Source organism: Electrophorus electricus, unplaced genomic scaffold (genome assembly GCF_041902795.1).
Source record: "Electrophorus electricus isolate QZ-2024a unplaced genomic scaffold, ASM4190279v1 Scaffold53, whole genome shotgun sequence".
Taxonomy (NCBI): Eukaryota; Metazoa; Chordata; class Actinopteri; order Gymnotiformes; family Gymnotidae; genus Electrophorus; species Electrophorus electricus.
Genome location: NW_027658771.1, coordinates 141,752 through 158,125, shown reverse-complemented (window position 1 = coordinate 158,125; position 16,374 = coordinate 141,752). Strand labels below are relative to the sequence as shown.

The 16,374-nt window shown below is 41.5% G+C and overlaps 1 protein-coding gene and 1 long non-coding RNA gene across 4 annotated transcripts in view; one reads left to right on the top strand and one right to left on the bottom strand.

Annotated features, from left to right (window-relative positions):
* LOC145656170 (uncharacterized) overlaps positions 1-16,374 on the top strand; it is a 541,800-nt gene that overhangs the window by 418,262 nt on the left and 107,164 nt on the right. The window lies entirely within an intron of this gene.
* On the bottom strand, positions 6,526-9,783 carry LOC145656180 (inosine-5'-monophosphate dehydrogenase 1a-like). Of its 2 annotated transcripts, XM_081709542.1 has the most exons (4): positions 8,893-9,783; positions 7,514-8,455; positions 7,032-7,436; positions 6,526-6,692 (listed from the first exon to the last, which is right to left on the bottom strand). In XM_081709542.1, the coding sequence occupies exons 3-4, from the start codon at positions 7,251-7,253 to the stop codon at positions 6,570-6,572; spliced, it is 345 nt and encodes a 114-aa protein (XP_081565668.1). In that variant the 5' UTR covers positions 7,254-7,436; positions 7,514-8,455; positions 8,893-9,783; the 3' UTR covers positions 6,526-6,569. The 2 variants fall into 2 exon arrangements, with proteins under 2 accessions (XP_081565668.1, XP_081565666.1); XM_081709540.1 differs by having other exon boundaries at positions 7,032-8,455.

The following is a 16,374-nucleotide window of genomic DNA, read 5'->3' as shown; positions in this document are numbered from 1 at the left end:
ATTGCTGCCCAAGGTGCTTCAACCAAGTATTGAGCAAAGGCTATGAATACTTATGTACATGTGATTTTTGGTTTTTTTATTTTTAATAAAGTTGCAAAAACTCCAAACAAAGATTTTTTCACTTTGTCATAATGGGGTATTGTGTGTAGGAGTTTGAGGGGAATTTTTTTTTTTTTAATCCAATTTGGAATAAGGCTGTAACATAACATAAAATGTGGAAAAAGTGAAGCGCTGTGTGTGTGTATATATATAAATATTTGTCATTTCACTTTTCTTGGGGATTAATTAGTCCAGAGGCCTATAAGAGCTTGTCAAGGAAAATACGTGTGTATGGGTGCATGCATGTATATGTATATGTATATTAGGAACCAAGCATTAAACCATTAAGCTGCAATAAAACTGAGACACAATTGTCTTGGAGAAAAGAAAAACCATGTTCAGTTAGCACAGGCTGTATCAAAAGCCATAGAACCAGAGGACATTAAAATCATAATTCTCACCTTGCATAATCTCTCATGATTCAACTGTATATGTAAACAGATATGCATTGGTGTGTTGTAAGGTGTTCTGCCATTATCTGATGATATCTTTGCAGAAAGTGTGTTACATCTCTAGAGAGACAATTGCCTCCTGGCCTCTTTTTGGTGGAGAATGGAAAAAGATACACATATACACAGACCCGCGCACGCATGCACACACACACACGCACGCAGCATTAGTTTAGCTGCAGATGCAGTTACTGCATCAACACTTCTAACGTGACTGCCATGTGGCCTCTGCAAGTCCAACCCTCATCAACATGTGCTTCATGTATCTGGATCTCTTTTTATCTCATTCTTATTTTTTATGTCATTCTTTCTCTTTCTCTCTTATCCCTATAGGCTCTATTTGCTTTCTGCTAGCAAACAAGAGGTTAAAAAGACTATTTCCCTTTGTTTGTTTTATCATTTTTATTTTCATTGCAAAATCTGATGTGTGTGTAGTCTTAAATAGCGTCTCATATGGAAGGTAAACACATACTTTCAGAGTTAGACTGATTTGACTGAAACACTAATCAATATCTTAACATTGTTTAACTGCAAAAGTGTATAAATGGTTTTGATAACCACTGAAAAGATATGGAATGATGAAATGTATGTAGGGCCATTCTAATGTACTACTGACCAATCATTCTCTGCCTCAGGAAGTGTCCTTAATCTCTTATCCAACTCTCTGAGAAAAGGAGAGCGATAGAGAGAAACAGACAAAGAAATATGTAAATGTGCAAAGTAAATGTGTGTATCTTGCTTATGGTCAAAGAAAGAAATCTAATAATTCTGTACTAGACAAATGTGTGACAGATTTACTTCGAGAAGTAAAATAGTTTGAGGAGTTCAGAGTTTTAATAGTGTTGCAGAAGAACAACAAAAACATTGCCTGAATTTCAGAATCCCAGAAAACAGGCACAGAAAATTTGAGAGCAGACTGCTAAATTCAACTAAACAATCCAAAAGAGCAGGGGGAGCAGTGCCAGTACCAGACAGCGATGGCGCAGGTCGGGACACTCTCTATGATGCTGTTGCAGACCAGATCAGGATGACGGACATGCTGTCCTTCTTCAGTCTCCTCAGGAAGCAGAGCTTTCTTCACTAAGGAAAAAGTGCTCAGGGACCATGAGAGATTGTTTGTGATTTTAAGAGAGTGTATGTTCTCACTCTTCACTGTATGTATTGGGGTGTGAGGCATTTGCATCCTTCTGTAGTCCACAATCATCTCTTTTGTCTTTTTGACAACCAGAGAAAGGCATGTCTGGAGAGACTGTGACAAAGGCTTTGACTTCTTTAATTATTTCTGTATTGTTTTTCATGGTATAAATAAAATGTAAAAAGGCAAATCTAAAGCAAACATATGAATCTAATTAATCTAATTAAGGCTAAAGTGAAAACAAAGCAAGCCCACAATAGTTTATTCTATTCTATTCTATTCTGTGTGATGACAATGGAATTGTCAACAAAACCAAAACTGTGATGTCATAATATCACTGACCATTGTCATAATAGCTATTCTTATAATCTGCTTGACAAAGGTAAAATTGGTCAGTCTGTTGACAGAAATGGGAGGTTGCAGCAGCAAAATGCAGTTCTGCTGCTCTCACAGAAGATCTTCGAAGAAGAAGAAAACGAAGATTTTGTTGGACAGGAACACACAAAAAGCAATGAGTAGATTGCAACAAGAACTACCTGACAGAGTAGATACGAAGGAAATTAGAAAACGACACTGTGTTAAAATTGGAAAATTTGAGGAGGAATGTAGTGGGAAGGAGTTGGAGGAGAAGCAGAAGGAGACAAAAAATGAACAGAGTGAAAGATGGCACCTGAAGAGTGAAAGAGAGGATCTAGAGAGTGAAAGACAACACCTGAAGGGTGAAAGAGAGAATCTTGAGAGTGAAAGACAACACCTGAAGAGTGAAAGAGAGGATCTAGAGCGTGAAAGACAACACCTGAAGAGTGAAAGAGAGGCTCTAGAGAGAGAAAGACAACACCTGAAGGGTGAAAGAGAGAATCTTGAGAGTGAAAGACAACACCTGAAGAGTGAAAGAGAGGATCTAGAGCGTGAAAGACAACACCTGAAGAGTGAAAGAGAGGCTCTGGAGAGAGAAAGACAACACCTGAAGGGTGAAAGAGAGAATCTTGAGAGTGAAAGACAACACCTGAAGAGTGAAAGAGAGGCTCTAGAGAGTGAAAACCAAAACCCAAAGTGTGAAAGAAAGAACCTGAAGACGTTATGGGACAAAGTAGTGGGGAAGAAAACTAAGCAGCAGCGCATGGGGAGAGCCATGGCTGGGGAAGCTTTGTACTGCTCAAAGGGACCACACACTTCCCAAGGAGGACCAGCTAAAGAAATCGGTAGTATGCAGAAAGGTTTCCCGAGCACATAAAAAGGCTATGATTACCAACTGGCCAAAGAGACAGACGCTGTGCTTGACTACATCAGAACTATGTTTATAACCAGTCAATATGAACTTCTACCAATCCATCCAAAACCTGATAAAGGAGACCTGAATGACGATACTACTGGAACTACAAAATTACTGGGACTACTACTATTTAGCATTCTGAAAAAATAAAAATGAAAAAGTCCTCATGTTCTTTAAAAAAAATAAATCAATAAAATGTAAAAAGCTCAAAAAGCTTTTTTAAACATTGGCAACTGTGTATTTGATTTACCTCGGAATGGGTGCAGCTGGTTCATGGCGCATGTGTTCGAGCTTTAGCCTCTGTATTTGGCATTTCAGTGCATCGAGCAGTTGAAACTATAGCAAGCAAAGGCAAAAGGAGCTGTGCGGTCGATGTTTGTGCAAGTGGTCTTCCACATAGTCCCATGCTGTGCTGGGTTTAGGGTGTGTTTGCAGGGAGAGCCCAGCGCTTACAGGCTAAGAGGATTACAGTGGAGCATTGCAGGGACTGTCAGAATACAGAGCGCGCGCGCGCGTGTGTGTGTGTGTGTGTGTGTGTGTTTTCTCTACACATTTGGAAGAGAGAAAACAGAGCTGTGATGTAGTTGATAAAATTGCAGGCCTGGCACAGGCTCTGCTCAGAATGGTGAGAGAGCACTGGAGGAGTTTGGGAGTTTATTAATAGCGTTTAGCTCACTACAGAAGGAGTAGATCAGGGCTTTGCTGGGAAGGATGATGATAGGGTTTGATCACACCATTTAGCACAACATTGTCATGTCCATTCTGTGCATGGTTCTAAAGAAAAGGATCTATGTTATTCAATCCAATAAATTTCAAATTCAAATTTTCTGTTTCTCATGAATGAATGTGGACTATAGGATGGGGGGTGTCAACTGTTTGTGTGTGTGCGCGTGTGATTTAGACGGTTGAGAGAGTTGAGAGATAATTTCATGACAACGAACCAATTAAAATCAAAATTATTCACACTGTGTTGACAAGAGACACACACACAAACACACACACACAAAGAGAGAGAGAGAGAAACAAAAAGAATCACAATCAGGGCTCACCAGATCTCTCAGAGTCTCTCTGACAGGCCCTAATCCACTCCGCCAATTGAAAAACAAAAAGTAGCAGAGAGAATAGCAGTGTGGCAGTATATGAATGTGCCCCCAACAAATATATAATTCACACACACACACACACACACACACACACACACATCTTTCACACTTACACATCCATACTCACATGTACACATGTATACACCATTGAAGTACACACATCTTTATTCACATGCACAAACAAACACCCCACACAAATGTTTGGTCTTTGTGCAAATTCACTTGGAGGTAGGCCAACATTCTAGATATAAAATATGTGACAATAAGCATAGCCTCAGTACGTTTCATTTCATGCATTTACATCTTGATCCACACAAACACTTTCACACTCCTTTGCCTCACACTCACAAACACAAGAAACACTCGGGTGGCCTTCGGTAGCAGGAGGGATGTCAGTGCACAAAACACTGGCTTGAAATGTTTTTAACCCCCATTTCAATGAAGACCATCATACCTTGCAAGGTATAGCATTCTTTCACTCTCCTGGACAACCTCAGGCTGTTCCTGGAACCAGCAAAGCCAGTGGTTTTGGCCTCTGTCTGAAGCACAAAGGGGGTATGCAGGAGGCGTAGCGGAGCATGTCAGGAGGGTGGGCAGAGCCCTCTCCCAGCAGTGGCAGAGGAGAAAGGGCACATGGAGCACAGTGGCTACGGTTGACACCTGCAGGAGGCGACATGTGGGCAGGGCCAGTATGAGCCCACTTGGACCCATCTGCCACCACAGAAAACTCACCTGCTGTGTGTGTGTGTGTGTGTGTGTAGATTTGTTGACATTGTTCATGAGTCAGTGAATCATGTTTTTGGTGGATATCATGTTTTCAGCTCACAAATATTATCAATAATAATACAGGTAATAAAACAGGGAAGAAAGTAGATGTTAGCCGGTGCAGCATTTACTTAATTCATTATTCATCTTTTATGTTAGTGTGTAACTCTCATATTGTAGTCTCCTGAAAGACAGACAGAGGCAAATATAGGCAAAGATAGCATTCAACTGTTATTCAGGGATATCCCACCATTGGGAGTGGACGATTAGGGGTGCTGGAGTAGGAAGGTATTTGTAGTACATTCCTGTTGTAGGCCTTCCTATAGTGTTTAACTGATTTCCATAACTGAAATACATTATAATGTTTAAAAGTTTAGAAACGTGAGCATAATACTCCAGAAGATGTAGCGTCCTGGTGTGTGAATGAGTAGTAATCTTTCTGAAACAATAAGTTTGATTTAATTCTCATTTTCATTTCCTTGTGGATTGTATTATTTTATTTGAAACATTTGACTCAAAATAAAGAAATAGTGCAAAAATGTGAAAAGGCACTACAGGATGCATCTTGAATAAACGAAAACCTCGACCAGATGTTGTAAACTTAGAACAGTAATTATGTTCTAAGAATGTTGATAAAAAAGAACAGGAATTTACAATATATACATTTGCCTGCATAGTATCCCAAGTGTTCCATCGACTGCACTCTTCTGGATGAGGATCTCGGATGTTGTTCCTGGGATCTGCTGGAGCCACTCTCCCAGTTTGATGGTCATCGTCCCTAAACCCCTGGTGCCCTGATTGCTACCAGAGCCAGTGTTTCCTCTTCTTTTAGCGTCTCATGTTCCTTGTTGCTGATGTTGCTATCTCTTGCGATTGCTACATCCATCACTATGACTCTTTTCTGCTGTTTATCCATCACTATTATGTCTGGTGGTTTGGCTATTACCATCTTTTAAACAATTTTCTGGTATACGATGTCTTATCAAAGATAACCCATCCACACTCTAAGAGCATCCACACCATCATCAATCAAATTCTTCGTCTGAGCAGCTGTCACTACTACACAGACATACACAGAGACAGAGCGAGAGAGAAGAAGGATGAAAGTGAACACAGCAACAAATGAAAAGAACCAAACACCATCAATTCTTACCTACCTCAACCCTCTCAGTTTACAGAACAAGCAAATGTGAGAACTGTGACTCACCATTCCCCCCCACCACCTGGAGCTCAGGATACTTCTGTTTAATGTAGTTAATCATGCTGATCTGAAACACCGAGTTTCCCTGAGATGAGTCCTAAAACAATAGACACAGCCTTCAGACCAAATTCACTATGTCCAATCACAGTCCTGTGTTACACAGCCTCATAGCAAAAATAGTTTGTCATTTGATTCAGGCACCATACTCAGTATGGAGACTAATCCCACTCCCTTTAGGACCTTAAGACCTACCAGCACCACCACGTCCACTCCTGCCTGCACGAGCAGGTCCAGCCGGTACTTGTCATCCTCACGGGTAACGATGGCAGCGCCACACAGCAGCTGTTTGCGGGAGTCTTTAGAGGCCAGAGGGTAGTCTCTGTTCTTCTTCAGATCAGTGCGAGCAATTATAGCCACCAGCTCATCACTGTCGTTCACAATGGGCAGTTTACCTGCAATCAACAAGCGTCCCCACGACCGACCCGTTACTCAGAGAAGAAGTGGAGAAGTGAAAATAACCTTTCAAAGTCCTTTAGAAGCAGTTTCACTTCTCAAGCTGAAAAGATGAAGAATCAGACCTTTTTTTGCTGCACTGCAGGATGTCATTGGCCTCTTTGAGTGTAACACCTGCTGGTGCAACCACTAAATCTTCCCTCTTTGTCATTGCCTGGCAAATATCACAAATAAATCACAAAAAGATGTGCGTTTAAAGAATGTGATTTTATACACACACACACACACACACACACACACACACACACACACATATATATACACATTTTTTATTTTTATATATATATATATATATATATATATATATATATATATATATATATATATATATATATATATATTGCCCTCTTTCACACACTGACACAGAAATATCACAATTTCATGATAGTTCTATTCCACCTATATTTTTAAGCATTGTATGTCATATGTGATTCATTTGTGTTTTTAAAAACCTTTTGTATATTGTATGTACAATCAAAGATGAATCACAAACCTCTTCCAACAGCCGGTCATAGTCCTTCTCTGAGAGGAAGTCAATGTCTCGTGACGTCACGATTCCCACAAGCTTGCTGCCCATCTTGCCGGTTTCGGTGACAGGGATTCCAGAGAAGCCGTGTCGCACCTTGGCCTCAAACACATCTCCGACCGTGTGCTGTGGACTCATCACCACCGGATCCGTGATGAAGCCCTGCTCGAATTTCTGCCATGACACCATATATTGCTCTGCTGATGAGAGGCCTCAGGGAAGCTTGTGTGTAAATCTGCATGTTCAACGTGTTGTTCATTATATTCCTATTAAGACAATTCACTGAAAGTTTGACACCTTAACTTTCCGGACTTCATTTGCTTGGAACTCTGGGGTGCAATTGTGATGGATGATCCCAATACCGCCCATGAGCTGTAATACAAAATCACAGAAAGCTAAATGGAAAAGCAACAGGACTTCATGGTTTTGAGTGTGTGGGGGATACTCACAGCCATAGCGATGGCCATGGAGGATTCAGTCACAGTACCCATGGGGGAGGAAATAAGCGGCGTCTTCAGGGTTATCTTCCGGGTCAGAGCAGAGGTCAGATCCTGAATGACAGACGCAAATGGTAACAGAAAGGAACCAATGTTCTACAGAACAATTATCTTTGTTTATGTTCATGCTTGTATTTTCATACAGACTATGCATTGCACAAAGATAAGAACAGTTTGGGGTGTTACTTTGGACAGCTTTCACATATGCACACATCTCTATCCCATTATTAATTTGACTTCAAGTGACTTGGATGTGCTCATTCAAAGCACAAATATTGCTGTTTTTATAAGCAGGGCATCAGTTTAACCTCCCTGTGGTAAGACAGACAAAAACATCCTACGTTCTCTCCCACATTCTAGCACACACACACACACACAAAATGTAACACCAAATATAAATACCACAATATATACTATCCCATATCCATTACACATGGGAATTTTGGTTCGCGCCTCCCTCACACTGTCATACACACACACACACACACACACCCACACACCCCTCAGCCTCTCTGCCTGTGACAACACACCCTATGCACCTGGGATGCCAACACCACCAATTTTGCACATCTTATTTGCACTCCTTCATCCCTCTCTTACACTATGCCACACTCCACCCTCTGTTGTAGTCGTGTTCACACTACATGGCAACTGACTCAGCTCCTCCATCTCACTGAAGGTAGAGGAGACCGCCAGCTCACTAATTAATTAGGAAGATCCCGCCCCCTCCACTAAATCATTACTAGATGTGCTGTATTTACTGAAACACACACACTGGTAAGCCCTTATGGGGCATGTCAGGATACCTGCTGAGCTGTTTTGGTGCATTTTGCAAAAGTACTCACCACTTCATCTGAGGTAAAGTCAATGAAGCCAGGCAGGATCAGAAAATCACTGAATCAAAGACCACAGAACAAACAAACAAAGAAAAACTGATACTAAAAATACATTATACTAACAACCTAGCAAATACAAGTCACATCAGAAGTAGATGTACGCTAAAGAAAGGCTATTCTGTCTGTGCTCTCATGTAAACAGAGTTAAAACGTAAGCGTTTTACTGATCCGCGGATCGAAATATTTATCCAGTGGGTGTTGGCCGAGGATGCTAAAGCTATTTCTATTCGTTACGCTTTGCCCTTTCTCCATTTCGACGTGCTATCCTTTTATTCGGGAGAGCCGATGTCTCGCATTCGCAGCATGCAAACAACAACCGTCATTATCGTACTCAAGTAGTACACACGGATTTAGTGTGATATACTTCCAAGACTGAACAATGATGCTTTATTCTTAGTGAATGTGAATGAAAATCCCGCTTCTCGGGTTACTCACAAGACGATAGCGTCGCGTACTTCAGACAACAAAAAACGACGTCAAGGAACACAGCTGGTCTTCATCTGCGACCGTTACAGACTAGCCTCTGTGGCATCTCTCAAAGTCAAGCGAAAGTCTAGCCCTTAGCTAAATCACCCAGAATCACAGTTGGAGTTTACACATTTTAAAGACTCGACCTGCTCAGTTTGAGAAAACTCTCATCCTCTCAACGTGGTGGATGACGACGGGACATTTTAAGGGCGCTCACGTCTCTCAGCTCCGGCATGGAACTGAAATACTGATAGTGCGTTTCAGTTGGATTTGGATGTGAAGTGAGAGAGAACAGACGGGCGATGCGCCTTTGTTTTACTGTCCACGCTATTAGCTGGCCAGCCCAGTTCAGGTCTGACGTGTGAAATTTACGTTTGGATGAGACAAAAATGTTTTTGACTTGGGTTGAAATAATCATCTTGCTTATAAAAGGAGGACTGGTGATGTAGCAAATCCACACAATCGTTTTGAAGCCGTGGTCAGGCTGCCCAATACTCAACTTTATTATGTTATTCACAAAGGATCTGACACAGCCCCCAACTGAGCTTTAAACACCTGGAAGTTAATTTAGTCCATTCTGTAAATTGAAATGTACAGAGATATGGGTCTGTAAAACAAATGGAATGTGATGCTTTTGAGCATTGCTATGGCAAAATGTTTTCATATCTGTTCTACAACACAGATTATATCGGTCTTGATAATATAATTCTTAATCAGATTTATGGTCCTTTTTACTCTGATGACATGGGAATGTTAATATGATGGGCAAAGAAGGCAAGCAGTTATATTTGAGTAGTGCTGGACATTATAAATGAGTAAACATCACTATTTACACATTAGGACATTTTATTATACTATGACATGACTGTATTTCTCTGTAGAGACTGTAAATGTATAGGTCTATTTTATGTGATGATAATCCCCGAAAGGAATGTGTTCTTCTGAGACCAACAATATGGAATTGGGCTAAAATTGCACATCACTGAGAACCCAACCCAGTCTGTGCAACAGTTTAAAAGTACACAATCCAAAAGAAAAATAAAGTCCACTCCTAATGAACTTGTTTAGTGACACTAACGTTAACCTAGTGATGCAAACATGGTTAATTTTGCTGATCAGCACTCCTTTGAAACCGTAGGAGTCTCACCTCTCTGGTTCGTAGCCAGCCTGGATGCGCGTGGCGCTGTAGCGCTGAGCTGCAGTCTCATGCCCATGAGATGTGTTGTGGCCAAATGGCCCCTGGTGCTCAGGGTCGCGAGGCGACAGCTGCAATCTGGCTGGCTCTGTGTCGCCCACAATGAGGCGGTAGTCGATCTGGTAGCTGTCGTGCTTGCCATTGGCAAAGTGCTCATAGACATGGCCCTCCATGTAAGCGATGTCCAGTACTCCAATCCTCCTCTACAACCCTGCGTGAGCTGACGCCCCGGGCCTCCGCCCACCTCCCCTCTCCACCTGCACCACAGAGCGGCTCCTGGGACACTGCGTGCGCATTCACCAGTGGTTGTGCTGGAGCCACGCACACAATCCAAGTTTGTTCCTCAGATCGAGATGGAGAGCTTTCTCTTAGCTGAGGAGCAGAGTAAGAGATTCATCCAACATGCATCATACAAGCAGCAGCTGAATCAGGTAGAATGAAATACGGCTCTGATAGAGGCTTCGTCCCAAACAAAATAAAGCTACTGGGTGTCTTGGTAAGACTCTGTAAGTGGTGATCCCTAAAAAGGCCTGTCTGCTGCCATTGGACTACTGTTTTCTCTAAAGTGCTGTCTGGAATGTTGTCAGAGACAACATTCAGAGGGATTGGGAAGGAAAGCCTCTTAGTCACTACCTGTACTGCCCTCATTGCCATTGAAATATAACAAGGTTACAGTCAAGCTCTGAAGCTTCACTCAACACTCTGCCCAACCGCCTTTAATGCTCATAAAGTAGGAGTTTGCAGAATTTGTTTGTTGTTATGCTACACACTAAATGCATGGCACACAAATGTTTGATGCAGCAAAATGTCAGTGCTTTTTTAACAAAGGAGAAATGAGCACATAAGCACCTTCCCTATATTATGTGAAGATGGATAATAAAATGATAACAGGTGTATCTATTTGTTGTTCTTATTTTAATATTCACATCAGGCTTGTGATTTTGCAAGGAAATTGTAACATAAATGTTCCTAGTGTTCTAGGGTTACTCTCCTGGGCTCATATTCTAATACAGGTGTGATAAGAACTTATATTTCTAAAAGAAACAATCTTTAAGAAACAACTGCATTTGCATAAAGGATTTATCTTTTATCTTAATGCTTTAATGTTTTAGTGTGCTAATGTCTGATTTTAAGTACACTTAGTTAAAAAGGCTACCACAAGTACTGTTCAAGTTCAAGTTCAAGTTTGGTTTATTCGTCACATACATAGTCATACACAGCATAACTCGCAGTGAAATGGTGGAGAGTGCTCTGTCCAAACTGAGGAAAAGAAAACAGGGGTGCATAGAGAAATATAGACATTCTCTATATGTGAAATATATATATGCAAAGATAAATCTATATATTCTATGTATGTACAAAATATATTAACAATGTATGTACAATATATGTATATTATGATTATATACACAATGTACAATGTATATGGTTGTGTATATATGTACACAATCTACAGAATGTACAGATCCATTTCGTATAATAACATATCTACAGTTGTTGTGTAACAAGGTCATTGAATATAAATATATATATACAGATATACAGTTATGTTACATTGTGGTGGTGGTCCCCACAGTTTATCAGTTTCCCTGATTCAGGGCCCGAATGGCCTGTGGGAAGAAGCTGCTCTTCAGCCTCTCTGTCTTGGTCTTCAGGGAGCGAAAGCGCCTCCCTGACCTCAACAGAGAGAAGAGTCTATTGTTGGGATGGGTGGGGTCCTTCACAATCCTCCTGGCCTTGGTCTGGCACCGCTTGTAGTAGATGGTCTGCAGGTCAGGAAGTTCCGTGTGAGTGATGCGCTCTGCTGAACGCACTACCCTTTGGAGTGCTTGTCTGTCCTGCTTGGTGCTATTCCCAAACCAGACTGTGATGTTCCCCGTGAGGATGCTCTCGATAGTGCAGGTATAGAAGTTCCGCAGTACCTTGGAGGGCAGTCTGAAGGACAGGTCCTGCGAGATGTGAACACCAAGGTACCTGAAACTATCTACTCTCTCCACCGTGGTTCCACTGATCCTCACAGGTTGGTAGTGCCGCTCCTGCTTCTTGCTGCAATCCACGATCAGCTCCTTTGTCTTACTGACGTTTAGGAGGAGATAATTTTCCTGGCGCCAGTTTTCCAGGTGTTTAATCCAGGTAGGCCCTCTCGTCGTTGTCCGAGATCAGACCCATGACAACGGTGTCGTCAGCAAACTTGACAATGATGGTGGAGCTGGAAGTGGCTGTGCAGTCGTAGGTGTACAGTGAGTAGAGCAGGGGGCTTAGGACACAACCCTGAGGAGCTCCAGTGCTGAGGGTGAGGGTGGATGAGGCGCAGTTGCCCACCCGTACTGATTGTGGTCTGTCTGTTAGGAAGTTGGAGATCCAGTCGCACAGGGATGTATGCAGTCCTAGATCCCCCAACTTAGTAGTGAGTAGGGAGGGGATGATAGTGTTAAATGCTGAACTGTAGTCGACAAATAGCATTTTAACATAATTTCCCCTCCCTTCGTCCAGGTGAGTCAGTGTAGTGTGGAGCAGATGTGCAATTGCATCGTCAGTGGAGCGGTTGTGGCGGTATGCAAACTGCATTGGGTCCATGGAGGCTGGCAGTGAAGATGTGATGAAGTCTCCGACTAGCTTTTTAAAGCACTTCATCACGACTGATGTGAGGGCGACAGGTCGGTAGTCATTGAGGTCGGAGGGTCGAGGTTTCTTCGGGACGGGGAGGATGGTGGATCGCTTGAAGCTGGACGGGACGATACCGAGCGTCAGGGAGAGATTGAAGATGTCGGTGAATACCGGGGCTAGCTGATCTGCGCAGGCTTTGAGGACCCTCCCGCAGATACCGTCTGCTCCCATCGCCTTCCTGGTATTCACCCTTTTAAACACTCTTCTCACGTCACTCTCCGTGACGATGAGAGGGCGCTGTTCTATGGTGGGCCCCGCGCATGTGCCATTGGCTGCGCCGATAGTGCCATTAGCACTAGCGCTGCTAGCATTAGTGCTGTTAGCACTAGCGCCGTTAGCATTAGCGCTGCTAGCATTAGCGCCGTTAGCATTAGCGCTGCTAGATGTAGCCTCGAAGCGAGCGAAGAATGTATTCAGCTCGTTCGCCAGAGACTCATCCGCACTCATCAGTCCGGAGGGTGGGCTCCTGTAGTCCGTGATCGTCCGTAGTCCCTGCCACAGGGATCTAGAGCCACTCCGCTGTCACTAAATATTAACTAGTTTCAACTTTGCTAATAGTTCTACTGATTTTCATAATTTTCTTCTTCTTTCCATTTGTTGAACATTAAACAGCTCTGTTTCATCTCTCTCTCTCTCTCTCTCTCTCTCTCTCTCTCTCTCTCTCTCTCTCTCTCTCTCTCTCTCTCTCTCGAAGCTCCGCCTTGTGGTTTTAATATGCTCATCCACAATTCAATATAGAGCTCTACAGTCTATATCTGCAGAGCTGATGAGTTTATAAAAGTCCACACTGCAAAATGTGCATAGTACTGACGTTTACATTACAATGCTCTGTCCAGTCATGCCAAAGCCAGTTTTCTTTCAATTCAATGTATGTAAATGAATTACTTGAAGACATGAATAGAAATCTATAGAGGCATTACTCATTATGTCATGACCCTGTTATCTATTAGAAACCCACAATTTATCTGAATTAATTATTCATAAATAAATTGTCAGTTCATGTCCATTCAGATTTCAGTGGAGATCAGCAGGGGTCTATTGCTGTGTATTATTATTCATAACACTGTCCCTGCAAACTGTGAGAACAGACACACACAGGTTATTTTCCAGTCCTTGAGTGCTTTTGTGGCACTGCTTGACAGTTGGTGGAGTGTTCCCTAAAAGAGCCACTGAGCATGATGGATTCGGTAGTAGGAGTTTAGTGAGCAGAGAGGACGAAGACTTACGAGTGCAGGCCATGAACACCCCCCTCCACCTGAGCAGACATGGTCCTCTTCTCAAACTTCAGCTCTCCAGAGTACATCATAGAGCTACACTCAACATAGAAAATGACATTACACACAAGCATTCACTCACACACACCTTCCTCTCTTCCATTTTCTGCTGACCTTCCAAAGAACCCTTGATGCTATAAAAGATAAGAAAGACCATAAATAGAAATGTGTTTGTAGACAAAATATATCCTAGCATTTGAAAAACTGATGTTTTTCAGTGTACATGAAAAGGGAAGTAGATTCATCTGAACCCACATCTTGTTTTTTCAGTAGATGAGTACTGCTGTTGAGCCTTCTTACAATGACAATGGTTTTATTTAAGCCCTATTCAGTAATTACACAACACTGAAAACATCACAGTAAAACAGCAGTATGACCAGCACTTAAGAGTAAATACCTGAGTGCTTTTCACTTGGCTTAGAAGATTTTAAAGCATGCATTAATGCTACATAAGACCATATTGGGGTATTTGAGAAAATCAACAGCAAAGCTAAAGGTCCAGAGATTATAAAGGTTACCTTGAAGGTGATACACATAATATGGGTTTTCCCAGAAACTAGTAAACCCAGCTGACATTTGCTAGACAGCAAACATTGGAGGTGTCTAGTGGACAGGAAATATCTACAATAAACCTTTTATATTTCTTTATCAGGGAGTGTGTATTCTCACAACAGTTTTGAGGAAAATTGCAAATAAATGAAAATCCAGGAAGTTGCAAACAAATTTGATTCTTTTCACTAAACAATGGTTTCTCAATTGCATGCATCTGCGTGCACAAGGAAAACAACTCCTAAATAGAAATAACATTATCACATTAAATGATTTAAGGTATATGATCACAGGAAACAAAAGAAAGTCTGATTGCCTTTAAACTAGGTTTGAATCCTTTAAGCAGACAACCTCAGAGCAATGGAAAACTGAGCCGAAAGCAAAAACTTTGGCCAAGTGTGAAAAGGCCATCCATAATTACCATAATAAATGTTATCTCACGGTGCACCCTTGTTGAAATGATGATCAAGTAGAAATGTGTTCATTTTCAATAGACTAGGTTCCTTTTTTCCATTACACTAGCATAATGTCCTTAGTGGTTGCAGCCTATTCTGGTAACACCCTCATAGCAGGACAAACATTATAGAAGTATGGATAGGCTTGCTTGGTGAATGTTTGTCTGAAGGTGTGCACATATCTGTTGTTGAGAGGATCAAAGAAGGAGATCAGACCACTGTCCCAGTCCAGGAGCACTCTGATCTGCTGGAGGGTCTGCTTCATGGCAAGAGGCATCAGCCTCTCGTCTGACACTCCTATCCCATATTTACCCTTGTACTAACCCACTTGCCACAAGCCATGCTTTATGAGGTCCTCACAGACTCACAGAAGAAAAAGTGATACAGCCTATTAAAGAATGTCATGCTTCAGTTACATGCTTTTTTCTGTACTCACACTTCCTCCAAATGTCTCACAGAATCAAATCATTTTCAACCTGCCATGAAGTGGATACAAATCAACAGAACGGCATAAAGAGAAACCACAACAACAGATGAATAAACAAAACAAGACTTTCCATGTTCAACTTGACATCTTTATTAGTTGGTAGTTGTTTAGTTGTTTTTATTTTTTGCTTTCTGCGGAATATGTAAGGACCTGTTTCCACTGAAATATAAATCACTAAACAGAACTAAAGTGCTGAAAGGCATATGTGGAAAAGGAAAACATTACACAATCAAAAACATCCATATTTTGTGCATCTTACTAATTAATTAAATTTCAGTTCTAATTCAATGATTACATCCAACCTAGACATACAGGTTTTGCCTGTTAGAACATAGGGGAATCTTTTTAGCAATATATATTGCTGACTGAACTGACTGGCATCTATTTAGTGCAAATCTCATGGTCATTCCATGGAAAACTACAATGAACACAAGCTGCAGTACAAGATCTCATCATGCATCTTACTGAGATGTAATCTGATCTCCATGTACTGTTCAGAGGAATTCAAAGTCTTTGTCCAGCTCTTTGAAATTAAAATATTAAGTCACAAATAATGATTCCTATGAACATTAAACATATGTAACAAATGTGTCTTTAATAACAGGAACATTGAAAGGAGAAACAGTAACTTCCATAAACTGTAAGAAACAGGTGAACTGGGCTTGGCAAGAGTAGAGGTTAAGAAAGGTCTGCTTGTGTGTGCACATGTGTGCATGCATACCAGCTTGTTCAATATTATTTTTCATTTTTATCACATACTGAAAGTTGCCTAGGTGCTCTGCTACATCAGTCACCATTCCAGAGGCCTTGATCCTGAAAGAA